Source organism: Fistularia commersonii, chromosome 16 (assembly GCF_037954325.1).
Source record: "Fistularia commersonii isolate RoL2024-O1a breed Wild chromosome 16, RoL_Fcom_v1.0, whole genome shotgun sequence".
NCBI classification, from domain to species: Eukaryota; Metazoa; Chordata; class Actinopteri; order Syngnathiformes; family Fistulariidae; genus Fistularia; species Fistularia commersonii.
In genome coordinates, this window is record NC_141299.1 from 3,675,450 (window position 1) to 3,688,829 (window position 13,380).

General features: G+C 40.5%; 1 protein-coding gene across 3 annotated transcripts in view; it reads right to left on the reverse strand.

Annotated features, from left to right (window-relative positions):
• Positions 1-1,791: 1,791 nt before the first annotated feature.
• Positions 1,792-13,380, reverse strand: part of herc2 (HECT and RLD domain containing E3 ubiquitin protein ligase 2) — a 42,685-nt gene continuing 31,096 nt past the window's right edge. For all 3 annotated transcript variants that reach the window (XM_086161135.1, XM_086161134.1, XM_086161133.1), the window contains 23 exons: positions 13,179-13,332; positions 12,955-13,062; positions 12,747-12,878; positions 12,252-12,410; positions 12,001-12,119; positions 11,513-11,638; positions 11,263-11,418; positions 10,837-11,151; positions 10,540-10,754; positions 10,257-10,434; positions 9,932-10,093; positions 8,753-8,844; positions 8,526-8,665; positions 8,252-8,439; positions 7,930-8,127; positions 7,765-7,848; positions 7,219-7,360; positions 6,877-7,071; positions 6,516-6,628; positions 4,864-5,054; positions 4,671-4,776; positions 4,370-4,582; positions 1,792-2,690 (listed from right to left, as the gene is read on the reverse strand). In XM_086161135.1, the coding sequence (XP_086017261.1) occupies positions 2,418-2,690; positions 4,370-4,582; positions 4,671-4,776; positions 4,864-5,054; positions 6,516-6,628; positions 6,877-7,071; positions 7,219-7,360; positions 7,765-7,848; positions 7,930-8,127; positions 8,252-8,439; positions 8,526-8,665; positions 8,753-8,844; positions 9,932-10,093; positions 10,257-10,434; positions 10,540-10,754; positions 10,837-11,151; positions 11,263-11,418; positions 11,513-11,638; positions 12,001-12,119; positions 12,252-12,410; positions 12,747-12,878; positions 12,955-13,062; positions 13,179-13,332 (3,759 nt within the window). In that variant the 3' untranslated portion in view covers positions 1,792-2,417. The remainder of the gene's footprint in view (positions 2,691-4,369; positions 4,583-4,670; positions 4,777-4,863; positions 5,055-6,515; positions 6,629-6,876; positions 7,072-7,218; positions 7,361-7,764; positions 7,849-7,929; positions 8,128-8,251; positions 8,440-8,525; positions 8,666-8,752; positions 8,845-9,931; positions 10,094-10,256; positions 10,435-10,539; positions 10,755-10,836; positions 11,152-11,262; positions 11,419-11,512; positions 11,639-12,000; positions 12,120-12,251; positions 12,411-12,746; positions 12,879-12,954; positions 13,063-13,178; positions 13,333-13,380) is intronic.

Consider the following 13,380-nt stretch of genomic DNA (forward strand, 5'->3'; position numbering starts at 1 on the left):
AAGGAGAAGAAGAATTGTGTGTAAATAGGTGAATGCTATCTAGTATAGAGCCCTTTGAAACCGCAAAGTGGACAAGCCCTACATAAAGTCAGACATTTTACCATTTTGGTAGAATGTACATACAATGTACTTTAATCTCATTTGCAATCAATTTGAAAGACTTTCCATTAACCTGTTTTGCAAAACAGTGATGAGCTGCTCATGTTAACCCTATAAGGCACAGAGGTTGTAATTACATCCACTTCACACTGGTGATTAGAAATCCCCAAATCACTGCACTAGCGAGCGATAACTGAAGTATAAAGCGCTCTGCATACAAAAATCATGGAATCTGAGGACTGAGACATAATACAGGCAGATGCCGTGTGACGTATGAAAAGCTGTGTGACATTTTAGAATGTTTGTCTACACATTTTTTGAAAGTCTTCAGTCATAGTAAAACTGACACTGCATGACTAATCTGAACCTCAAATTCATGATGTTGATGACTGAGTTTCCTTGACATCTTAAAAGCTGTGTCTAAAGTTTTGTTTGTTCATATTTTGCTGACGGTAACTTTCTTTTCTTGTCATTGTAATTTGAAAGCATGTTTTCTTTTACGGTTTTGCTATTTTTCCAGCTGGTATTTGCTCATTATTAGGATTATGTCCCATCAACTTAGCATGGATTACCTATGACTTTCAGGCCATTGATCTAACTTATATACAAATATTCTGCACGTGTTTCCATGTCTTCAAGATTACTATGGGGTGGTGCTCAACCAGACCCATTTGTCTAATCCAGCTCAGGGAGAATGGGGGAGGGGGATCACTTTTATCTTGTAAAAAAGTAATACAACAGGAAATACTCTGAGGTTGCTAAAATATGCAAAATTGTAGTTAGGAAAATAATGCACACATAATCCCTAAGTGACCGCTGACTAGTTTATGTAACAACTAATACTTAAACCAAGATGAAGCCAACCATTTTGGCCTTGTCTTCATTCTTTCTGTCTCTGGCCCAAACTGTTTTGGAAATCACCTGATTCCCACCAGTGTAATTTACTTTGTAAAATTACGGAAAAATGCACTAAGTCTGCAAAGAATGCTAATGATTTTTAAGCCAAATCAAGCCTTCATAAAACTGTTTTTTTTTTCCCCCCTCCTTGCCTTGCTTTGAACTACACTGAAATATGCAGTCTCAAGGTTGAGGGCTGAATGTACACGTGTGACACATACACACACTCACTCACACACACACCCCTGAGAGCCCCCAGATACAGTATGAGGAATGTGTAGAGCTGTCCGTGCATGACTGAGTAGGGTCTTAAGATCCTCAACATCACTTTTCTCAGCACGTGAGAGAGACACAGCCCCTCATGATGCTCAACCACTGGTTGCAAGGGCATGCCACAGGTCTAATTATGAGAGATTTCTTTAATCCCTGACACCAACAGTGATGTCCAACAACAGGGTAAAAACGGATACAACCTTTGTGCCAAATGTTAGTCTGACACATCAAAATTTGATTTTACTATGGGGAAAAACATTCAGACATAAAAATGTTAAAATAATGGGTTGGTAAGTATGGCAGGCCTTTATCAGAGTCCATTAAAATCCCTAAATCCAGTGTACAATACTTATTTGAGGGGCAGACAAAAAATAAAGCAGCTAATTGATATCATTCTGATATCAATCTGAAATGATACTAACTTGTGTTTCTGTTTTGTTTTTATTTCCAACTGTTCTTTGAACCACGCTATTTAATGGAAGATGGGCTATAAGCACATTTTTTAAAAAAGCACCACAACCATTTCAAGACAGTTAATGTTTCATTTTGTCATTTGTATTTAATAACCGAAATGTATTAACATGTAATATGGGGGAATGAGTTCTCTTGTGAATACATGGCACAATCATATGTACATTCTTTGAGGAGACAGTGCACATAGGCGGTAGGTGGGGCTAAATACAAGAATCTGTAAGGCTCTTACACTGAGAAACACTGACTTTTTTAATTAGAAATTTTTTTTTGTATATAAAGAAAAAGGGCTATTGCCAACAGACAAACGGTAATACCACTTTTTTTTGTCACACAATGAGTTCTATGTACAAACTAGGGACAAGAGATTCACACATATCAGCTGGAGATCTACCACAGTGCTTGACTAGAGCCTTTTTTTTCAACTCAAACTGTAATAATATACATTATTCCCATATCAAACATTTGCATGTTCACCTGAGCCCCTCCCCCATTTTAATTAAGCTAAATACAAGCAAATCTGTGTTTTCCTTTTTCTCTTAAGCTTGTAACACTTTTAAAGCGGATTGCACATTTTTCCCCACAGACACTTGTGTCATCTAAGAATGTCTGTTGCAATCTGTGCATTAACAGTAAGGATGAATGCAGTCTTTCTGTGGCACCTCAAAGACCCGAGTTCAGTGTCCGGTTAAGTAGTCTTGGGTGGAGTCTGAGGCAAAGGAGTCAGCATCCTCATTGTCAGAATCTTCGCTGCTGTCGTCAGCCGCAGGCTCTCCGGAAAGAGCAATGCGGGCGTAGTCATCTGTGTCGATGGACTTACAGAAGTGAATGGCATATTTCAGTTTCTCCTCCAAAACCTGCTTGCAGGAATACCGGGGCAGCTTGAGCAGGAAGAAGCACGTATAGGATTCTGGCAGGAAGTGGTCTGGCGGGTTGTACTTGTCCAGCACCTACAGTCAGGACATTGTTAGATTAAAATGAGAGACTTTAAATCAACATAACTGTTTGACAGTTCGAGTTAAGTATAAAGACTCACAAAGCTCAAAACAGGAATACATTTCATTAGTTATTCATTTAACTTTTAATGTATTATCATGCTTGTGCTGTGTTCTTCTCCTGAAGAGGTATTGAAATTAGCTCCACTACTATATTACTAGTGAGGCAACATAGCATAGTATGATTAAAAATGGGTTAAGTAGAGGGCTAAGACAAAGTAAATTTGTAGAGCTCCCTCACATGGTAAATCTTGGCTGATTACACATGCGTGGTTTTGAGAGGAAGTTAAGTGTTTCTTGGTTCAGTACCAGGACTTCTGGATGAGGTGTACTTCAAACTAAATACTGAGACTCCAGCCCTGTATGTGCAACTTTTAAATGATTCTCAAGGAGCAGAATGCAAATTAATCAGAAACAAATTTCTTCCATACAATTTTGCAGGTCTGAACCAATCATGAAGGTGCCCTTCAACGACATGATTTCCCCGATGCACTGCACCTTCCCATCCTGCAGGTGGTAATTTGTGTCTAGTACAAGAGAAGCCTAACGCAGTCAGCTTCCCTGATACAAAATTAGATTTTGCAGAACTAAATTTAAAGGAATTCTGAATATTCAATGTCAAAAATGCTATTTAATTCAGGACTAGTCTAAACATTGTCTGGAAATCTGACCAAGTTAAAGTTGTTTCATATTTGTTTTGGTGTTTTGCAGAAAGAACATTTCCATATTCAGCATAAACTCTTGAGAGCTTGTCAAGGATTAAGTTAAGTCCTGGACTAAACTTGGTTTTACCATTTAAAATCCAATGGTGACACTCAATTTTGTTAAAAAAAAATCCAGTAATTGTTTTTAGATTCTGGATTGTTAAATAATGGTTCAGACATGATTTGCAAATCAAGAATGTAGTTTCTGTCTAAATAGGTAGACCCTATTTTCAGACAACAAGATCCTAATAATAATGAATAAACATTTCTAAATAAATGGAGCGGTCTGCACTTACCGCCAACCCTCACACTTTCACCTTATTTACAAACATGGATTTCTTTTCTGACAAGACGAGAACTTGCGTGTAAATAGGTGTAGGCTCTACTTCAAGTTAAGCTACTGAGGAGTTGCTGGCTAACTTCCCAACATGAAAGCTGAATTGATTAGGTTTTGTAATCAATTGTAGTTTTGTAGTTATATCTACAACAAAAAAAAGTATAATATTCACTTTATCCTGACTTGAACTAGAAAGAAAAGCATATTTTTGAAAATAAGATACACAGTATAAATATATTTAGGCTCCGAACATTTCTGGATATGGTATACATCAACGGTAATTAATCAAGACTGCATTGCATCTTGACTAAAGAAAAAAAATCTCAAGAAGCTCTAAAAAGGCAACCCCATATGTACCTAACAAATACACAAGAGATTCTTAACATTACTTGCTTGGGGGAAAAAAAAAAGATACGGTTTTCATACTATCACAAGCATGAGATAGAGTTTAAATGGTTTGCATTTATTCATTCTTTGTCAAATGTGTGCTGTACGATGAGCTTCGACTTGACTATTTGAAAGTATTCTCTTTTTTTTGTCTCTGGGCAAGAAAGCAAACTCATTTCTAAAGATTTTAAACAGTTCTTTCTTACCTGCACGACAAAATCCCTGCCACGAAAGTCAGCAATGGTGCGAGGCAGACGTGTTCGGCCCCAGACAAACCTCAGGAAGAGAGACCTCTCTGTGTTGGAGAAAGACTCCATCACTTCCCAGAACCACTGGATGAGAGGCGCTGTTGGCTCCACACCTTTATAGGTGGCGACTGACTTCAGTAAGTGGAGCGGTATGTCTGGGCTCCCACATACCTGAATGAATGAGGGAAGCATTTACTGCAAAACCTGTTCACAACAAGAGGGGAGAACGTCATTTACACCTGAAAACTGTGCTACTCACCATAGTTTCCAACTCATACCCAGTGAAAAGTGAAAGCAAAGGAACAGGAACTACTCGAGCCATTCCCTCCCGCACTGCAGATACCTGCTCATCAAACTCATGCAGCCTGAGGTTGGAGGACATCAACCAAAGAACATTAAGGTAAACAAATACACGCTGGAAAGTCTCCTCGTCATCGGATTTGTTTTCTCACCTATAATTAATTGCCAAGCGGACATATTCTGCACGATTCTCGAGGGTGATGTGGGAGTATTTTGAACTGAGCTGAATGTCCTGACCACTGGCATTAGGCACCGTAAATGGCAGAGTCATGGTCTCAAACTCTTCGGCTGTGGCCTCATTGTCCCGGATGTACATCAAACCAGGAATAAAATCCTTGTCAACCTGGAAAGGGCAGAGGATGCAAAATATCAGCTTTTCATCACTATTATCATTGTGTAATGGTGTAGAGTATGTGACCGTGCACTAGGGCTTTGTACAACAACAATTCTCGTGAGCTTCAGAGTCATTCACTCCTTGTGGCTTGTGCTGAATTTATTTTTCATTTAACCTTTCCTGATACCTCAGGGGCATAAACATAATACAAGAGCAGCTTTGTGAAGGAGAAGGTCTTTTTTCTGCTTCGGTATTCTCTCAAAGAAGGCTCATGATCACAGCGTGAGCGCAGGAGTAGACTCATGCTGAGCTTCACACAATAGCTGAGGTTGTGATTCTCTACTTTTACATTTAATATTGATGGTAACCTTTGAAGATGAGGTACCAGTGAATGGTTTCTCAATTAAACTGTCTATTTAAACATTTTACAGTGAGGTGAGGGGTTCAACAGTTTAATCTGGGATGGGACAAATAAAACAGTAATTTTCCTACAGCATATTGTAAGGGATTCAAGTGTTAAATCGCCTCTGAAAATCACCAGATGAATTCTTTTCAGAGAATGAAACTTTATATATAAATTTAAATGTAGGCTATCAATTGTGAGATTTCTCAAAACTTTGATGTTACAGATGTAGCTTGACGGGACTGCATTTAACAATACGTGGATATCACCTGGAAGATTAATAGGTCAACTTGATTTTATGAGCCTGCCACAAATACAGGACATCTTACTGAAACAATGGAATTTGGAAGAGACAAATGTAATCATATCTGGGCCACGAGCACAACCCGGGAATCTTTTTGATCCGTTTTGTGAATTAAGGATCCTTCAACGCAATCTAAACAATAGAAGTGGCTTCTCCTCTATTCCACAATAAACAGTGGGCTTCTACGTGCAAGAGCAGCTAGTAAGCATGTTCCCTGCTTTTTTATTCCAAATACTAAATGGACAACAAATTATATTTTACCCCATATATAAGTCACCATCCTGTATATATTTGTTAACAGATCCGCTTCAACATTAAGCAGGTGAAATAAAGCTACAGACACAAACCTTCACTGTGCAAGAGCTTTGATATAAAGCTAAGCTTCAGAAACAACTTTTTCAGTTTTTTCAGTAGTAAAACAGTTTCTTCTGTAGTACTGAGATTAAAGTTTAATTTGAATCAACACAATGAATGTTTGACTGACTATTTACATGACATACATTTTTGAACTGAAGATTGACATTTTAAAGCTATAGATAAAGACCATGTGTTCATAGCCTGGAAAAAACACTTCCCATTTCAAGAATTTCAAGATTATTATTTACTATTAGTTAATTAATTATACAAATGTCTCTTAATCCAACATAAATGCCACCAGAGAGAAAATTCACACAGTTTTTGAAACATTTCCATTCGACTGATTTTCATTCATGTTCTATATATACAGATTGCAGAGAGGGGAAGGGATGTGAACATACTGTACCTCACTGAGGTCAGCAATGGTCAGGTTCATGCCTGCCAGCTGTTTCCATACTGGTTCTGCCAGATTCAGACTAAGCGGACTTCCAGTGCGGATTGCAATACCCAGCAACACTCCTAGTAGATACACCACAGCACATCCCATTAAACCCACATTAAACAGAAATAACCTGTTATTATGAATAATGTCTAAAATTGATGGACAAAAAAAGTGCACTAAATTAAGCATATTAAATAGCTGTTTTATCAGGTGAAAATTTGCAGGAGGCATTTGCAAATTTGAAAACAGACCGACATTTTTCAGTTTACATTTAACTGGGTCTAACACAACAGAAGACCTGACTGGGAGATTAACTGGATTTTACCTAGGAAGCGGAACATGCTCATGTGAAGGGGGGACTTGGCAGCAGGGTTTAGCAGAAAACAGTCCCTGTTGGCGCCTGACTCGTCACGGCCATTGGGAGTGACTATGAGCAGTGGGGTCAGGGCATTCTGCAGCTCCTCGCACATTTCAGCAATAGATTCGCTGTAGCCCCCACCACAGTCATCTACAGACTCTCCTGAAAACAAAAGTAGGAGGAAGTTTGAGAAATTTACAGTCCTGTTTTACTTGTAACATAATTTTGAGTGTATTTTTAAGGGACGTAGGTGTCAGGTTGGTTTTTTTTTTTTCTTTCCCAATAATATACTGTATAAGGGACACTCACCGACAAATTTTACTTTCCAGACCCGATGAGGCAGCAGCAGGCTATCTGGGCTGAATGAGCTCATTTTGGCACACATCTGACCAAATACAGACTTAGTTCCATCGGGTCCTGCCAGGCCTCCCTTGCTTCGAGAACGCTTTACCTGGTAAAGAGAGATTTGGGTTTGACTCTTTTCTTCTCTGTGCTTACTGGCTTCCTTTCAGTGAAAAGAGGAATACTAATGGTCGTGAGTTCTTGGACACAGTTACCCAAACAGTACAAGTCTAGAGTACAAGTCTAAAACTCTTACCAAGAACCCCTCTAGACCGGTTGGAGAACAAATCATTCACACACATGCTTGCACACACACGCTCACACTCACACAGAGGGGAGGAAAAAATCCCATTATGAAAGACATCACATGGAAGGCTCAGGAGCCTGTCTGGAAGAAAAGGCTCACAGTGATTGTGAGGGGAGCATGATGGGGGCAACTACAGTAAGAATGAAAACGCAAAACTTGAAGAGAAAAGTGACAGGAACTATTGATAAGAAAAATACACAGTGTACCTGGATCCTGTTCAGCTCGACCACAGGTCCATGCTGTCTGTCTCTCACCATGGTAGCTTGCACCACCTTCCGAAAAGCTGCTTCCTGTTTTAAAAAATGAAATTGTCATATGAACACAATTTTCTAGATCTGATGTGTACTGCTCTGAATCCCTTACTACCCTACCTTGCCCTGGGAGATGAGTATGCCGCGGAGTGTGTCAAAACCTAGAGAGGGTCCGTGCCCAGTCTGGCCAAGTCGCCCCTCCAAGTCAAACATAGGGATGCAAGGGCAGAAAAGTTCAGAGATGTGGTGCAGCAGTAGTAGTCTGTTTCTCAGTGCCATTATTGGGATCTCCTGCAGGTGGTTGTACTCCATGGGTACCTAAAACACAAATACCGACATATTGAAGGGATTCAATTTTTGTCATTGCACAACTTTACTGCCACCTTCTGGAAGTACTGCATACAGAACATTATTCATGCAGCCCAGGCTGAAGGCAAAGTACCTGTGCAGGTAGTTTCCCTGCATTTGCAGGCTTGCTTGTGGACCAGGCCAGTGTGTGAGCTGAACCACAGGCCACCCTGTTAATTTTCTTGCCCTGCAAAGCGGCCACCAATCTTGGCCTCTGGATGGCATTAGTGGTCCCATCTCCAAGTTGGCCCTCATCATTGTCACCCCAAGTGTACACTTCTCCTGAACCAAACATAACAGCAAAGTTTTCTGTGAAGCTAAAATCCAACCTAGCCTAGATCAAATTAATCTACTGTATATGACCATACCATCCTCTGTGCAGCAAACACAGTGGAGTGAGCCTGTGGCAATGGCGATGACTTTTTTTCCTTGTAGCCCCTGAACCTGTCTTGGTCGCCGAACATGGTCGTCAGAGCCGTGTCCCAGGCGATGGTAGTCACCTTTCCCCCTTGGAATGACAGTACAAATACATACAGTAACTGAATCCTCTAGTCACTTTCAATTTGCCAGGTGAGCTGCATTGTACAGCACCTACCATGTGTAGACTGTCCCAGTCTTTGTTAGAGCCACAGAAAACTGAGAGCCACACTCCACCTTCACCACTCCAAGCCCAGTGAGGGAATCAATCTGAAGGCAAGAAATGTCAAGTCACTCATTTCTTGACTCCAAGAAAAACCAGTGAGCAAGTGAGAACAACATGCTAATGACTGATGTCAAACAGCATCAGATTCTCAGAAAAAAATACTCAGGATGATAAAAATATTAGATAATTGTAAGTAGGGGCCTTAAGATTCTTTGAAAAACAATTAACTAATTAGAGTAATACCATAACACTATTAAAACATCTGATATTGTTCAAACTCATAAAAGTTGTACACATAACACTACTCCATTTCCTTTAATCTGGGTGTCACAAAATCACAAAATATTAACCCACTTTCATAAAATAAAGTTACTTGCTAGTTTTCAGTAATATCCATAGCCATATTGGCATCATAATCAAAAAAAAAAAAAAAAAAAACATAAAACAAAACTTGGCATTTCACAAGTCCTGACCTCAAGGCATCCAAATACTTAGTCACAGTTTTACCAACCTGCACACACCTGCAGGAAATACTTAATGTCATACACCAATGAAAAGGCTGTATGTTTCGATTGCACATTGGTGAAGACTTGTATATTTTTTGTTTCTGTTTCTAGCTAAGGCATCTCTGCTTGCAGTTTGTCTTGTTGCCAAAACTACATGACCCACATTTTTCAAGTTCCATTCCACTAATTTTCTCTGTGTGGAACTTTTGAATCCTTGTTATCCCATGTACCAGTGTTGGTCTATCGATAAACAGTGCTCAGTATGAGATCTTACGAAGTCCAACAGATATACTAGAGTTAGACTTAAGGACAGTGAATCACCTAGTAAACAGGGTTACAATGAACACTACACCTATCTAGTGATTAGGGTTTCATTTTCATTATTTTAAGAAAGTGAATATCAGATGTCAGAAAAGTATGTTTTGTCAAAGCAGGTAAGTCTTACAGTTTTCAACATTTATATTTGAACAAGTATGGTAGTATAAGAAGAGGAAAATAAACATTTTTTAATTTTAAACATAGCACACTTTGCTTCTCATGAATGGGTGTTTTTCCCCCTAAAATAGCAAAGGGCAAGTAAGATTACAATGACCTGCAGTGTTCACTCCTTTGCAATTTGGATTACCTTCATCGGTATTTTGCAACCATCACTGCCTCCTCGTCCCAATTTGCCATAGTCGCCATCTCCCCAAGACCAGACCATGTCATCATCTGTTAGACATAGAGTTTGGGCATCCCCGCTGCCACAGGCAACATCAATAACCCTGTGACCTTGAAGTGCATCCACCTAGGCAAATCAAACAGACACAAACATAAGCTTTACCTCACTGAAATTACCTCGGAGACGGCAGAATGATTTTTGAAATCTGTCTTAACACAGTCTCTAAAACACTTCTATTGACAGATATTTCCAAAATACATTGACAGCGCATAACACAATGGTCACTGACCAGCTTGGGTTTTAGCTGGTCCTCGCTGTCTCCATGGCCCAGTCGTCCGTATCGACCCTTTCCCCATGTGAAAAGCTCTCCACTGGTAGTTATACAAGCACTGTGTGCTCCTCCAGCTGCTATATCCACCACTTCCACTCCCCTCAGGGACTCAATTACACGCGGACGGTCACAGGGGCTAGGGTGAAGAGGAGGTTTGCTCACAAAAAAAAATCCTTACAGTGACAAGGATCTGTATTGACAATGAGTGCTACAAAAATACAATGTCTCATGCGGTTTTCACCTTCTATTTCCATGGCCAAGTTTTCCATCCTCTGCTTCTCCCCATGAATAGACTTCTCCCTCTGAAGAAAGTGCCAGACAGTGCTTTCCTCCAGAATTGACAGCCACTTTTCTTATGAAAACATGTTGGATGGACTCCAGCAAAGTTGGTGTGGACACGGACTCTGTGCCGCCAATACCTAGCCTGCCTCCTGCTCCATATCCTGTTGCATACAGCTGAGAGTGAAAAGAATATCTATCAGTACTTACAAATGATTAATTCGACACCTCTGACACCAAGACCAACATCTGGACTCACCTTTCCATCTGCAGTGACGGCAAACAGAGTCTGCTCCCCTCCAATAAGCTGAACTGGCCGCAGTGTGGCAAGGGCCTCAGTGGGAGTTGGTACTTTAACCTTTGCCCCCTCAATGCCCCCCAGCTGACCTCTGTGATTATGGCCCCAACCATAAATAGTACCACTACCCCCTGCAGAGAGGGTCCAGTCATCCGGTCTCCGGTTCATCCACTGCACAAGCTGCTCGTCATGTTCTCGCTTGAACAAATCATGGCTCTCATGGAGGCCATTCATGCTCTCTTGATCGGTCATCAGCTCACGAATTTTCTTTGTGACCTTCAAAAAAAGACATAAATAACAGCAGAGAATGGAATAAGGCCACTGATTTTCTTAAAGGTAATGAAAAAAATAAGTTAGTTGGGTGAAGATAAAGCCTGAAAAACCAACCTCATCCAGAAATGGTCTTGGTAGTGAAGTCCTTTTATCTAAAGCAACAGCCACTCTGGAAGCAGTGCAGTACCGGCGGAACCATGCCCATTTGTGGGTTTCAGCACAACAGGGTAAGGTATCAAGCTCAAGGTCACAGGCAAGAGCAACCAAAACCTGAAGGAATTAGAGACATGGGGGGTGGGGGTTTCAAGTGAAACTTACACTCAAAGTTAGTGTAAGAATGGTAGTTCACAAAATTGTGACATACCTTGAAAAATGGGCTATGAAGCAGCTGCTTTCCTCCCCTCACAATGGGATCCTCATATTCATACTGCCTCTGCAAAGCCTCTGGAAGACCCTTCACAAGCGCTGCCAATGCACTTCCTGTGAAACTCTGATGCAAACCCCGCCCCCAACATATTATTAATTTATTATTTCTTCAATTTATACATGAGGTCCCATACGATAACAGTCAAAAACACTGTCAAACAGTCATTCAACACCTGAAATAATGCAACTTTTTGTGTCAATTTCAAATACAGCAGCAGCAAATTTTCAAATTTATAAACAATAACACTCCATTTATCTATCCATTAACTGATTTATGTGCAGCAGTGCAACATGTATCATGTGAAACAATAAGAGGGGTATTTTAGGAGTGAAGAGTAGGAATAAGAATAGTAATAATAATAACAAAGACCTATTACAATGGATTTATCTTAGCAGAGAAATTGTTTGTGATAGGACTAAACTCACCAAAGAACGAGCCTCTCCTTCTGTGTCTCCTAAGAGCCTGTTTATGTTAATGGACTGACCAAATTCTGTAGTCAGAAGCTTTCTTAGCCTCTGCAGAGCCCACATTCTGTGTCCGGCAGCTATATGTACATTATGTACAGATAAACACAAGCATAAATTGCGCACATTTTTAGTGACTGAATAAAATGTTAGGGTGAATTTGTGAATTTGTCCTGTATATGCATGATAGCAAAGCCTAATCACGGCCATACCTAATGCACTTAGTTGAGCACAGGCAGCAAGGGAGGCAGCGAGACGTGGGACAATGCTCCTGTTCGAGGCAAAGTTGAGCCTGAAGTCCAATAGACATGTAACCAAGTCCATGGAGGGGCAGGACAAAATGCAGCGATCAGATAGCAAGTCTTTAGGACCTGAGGAAAGACGAGAAGGCTTAAAGAGTGTCTGTGAATATGTGTTTGTTGATGGGAGTGATACACCTATCAAACAACGCTAACGTGAGCCAAGGGACAACAGGAACTTCATGTTGAGCAAAAGGGCAAAAGCTTGCTTGATTCTGACTTTCAATAAGAGTACGGACCGTGAAAGCATGGCCTCACAATCCCCTTACTTTTGTGGTTTTTGAGATGTATAAAAAAATAAAATAATCGGATATAAGTACTGTTACCAATCATGTTGTATTTCTGTTGACTCAGACTAGGTAAGAAGTTATTGTTAACATCGCCTTGCATTTGGTTGATGTTACTCACCAGCTGCGGGCATGATGGGATACACAGTGAAGCGCCATCCCCAGCCATTAACTGAGCCATCACTGGTGAATTTCCACTTCAGCTCATCTCCAGGAATCCTTAATTCACTGGACCAATCAGACCACTCCCGACCTGAAATACACACACCATGCTACTCTGTTTATCTTCAACTCATGGCCTCATCTGATAGCAAACATCTTTTCATCACCTGATCTAACAGAGACAATCCTATTGGCTCCATCCATGATTGTAAGCGGGTCATGGCGCCTTTCAGTCGAACACTGTCGATCAAACTCTATCCTTAAACCTTCAGCACCTAAGAAACAATTAAAAGGTAAATGATAAAATTGTGAAAATGAGCTCTTCTTGTTTGAGCTATGAAAATTCATAGATGTCCAACAAAGGAAGCATTGGCTATTTTTCCCTCTGTACCTGGGATCTTGACAGTGCCACTGGTGGAGGTATCATCAGTGTATGGGTGGCTGCTCTCTACTACAACAGGTTGGGAAGACAGACGGCCACTCTGTGAATCAGTGGCAACATCCTCCAACTCTGTCACACACAACTCCAACAGCATATCGGCAACCTGCGCACGATTAGAACCACAGGCTTATCAAACTGAATAATTTACGGG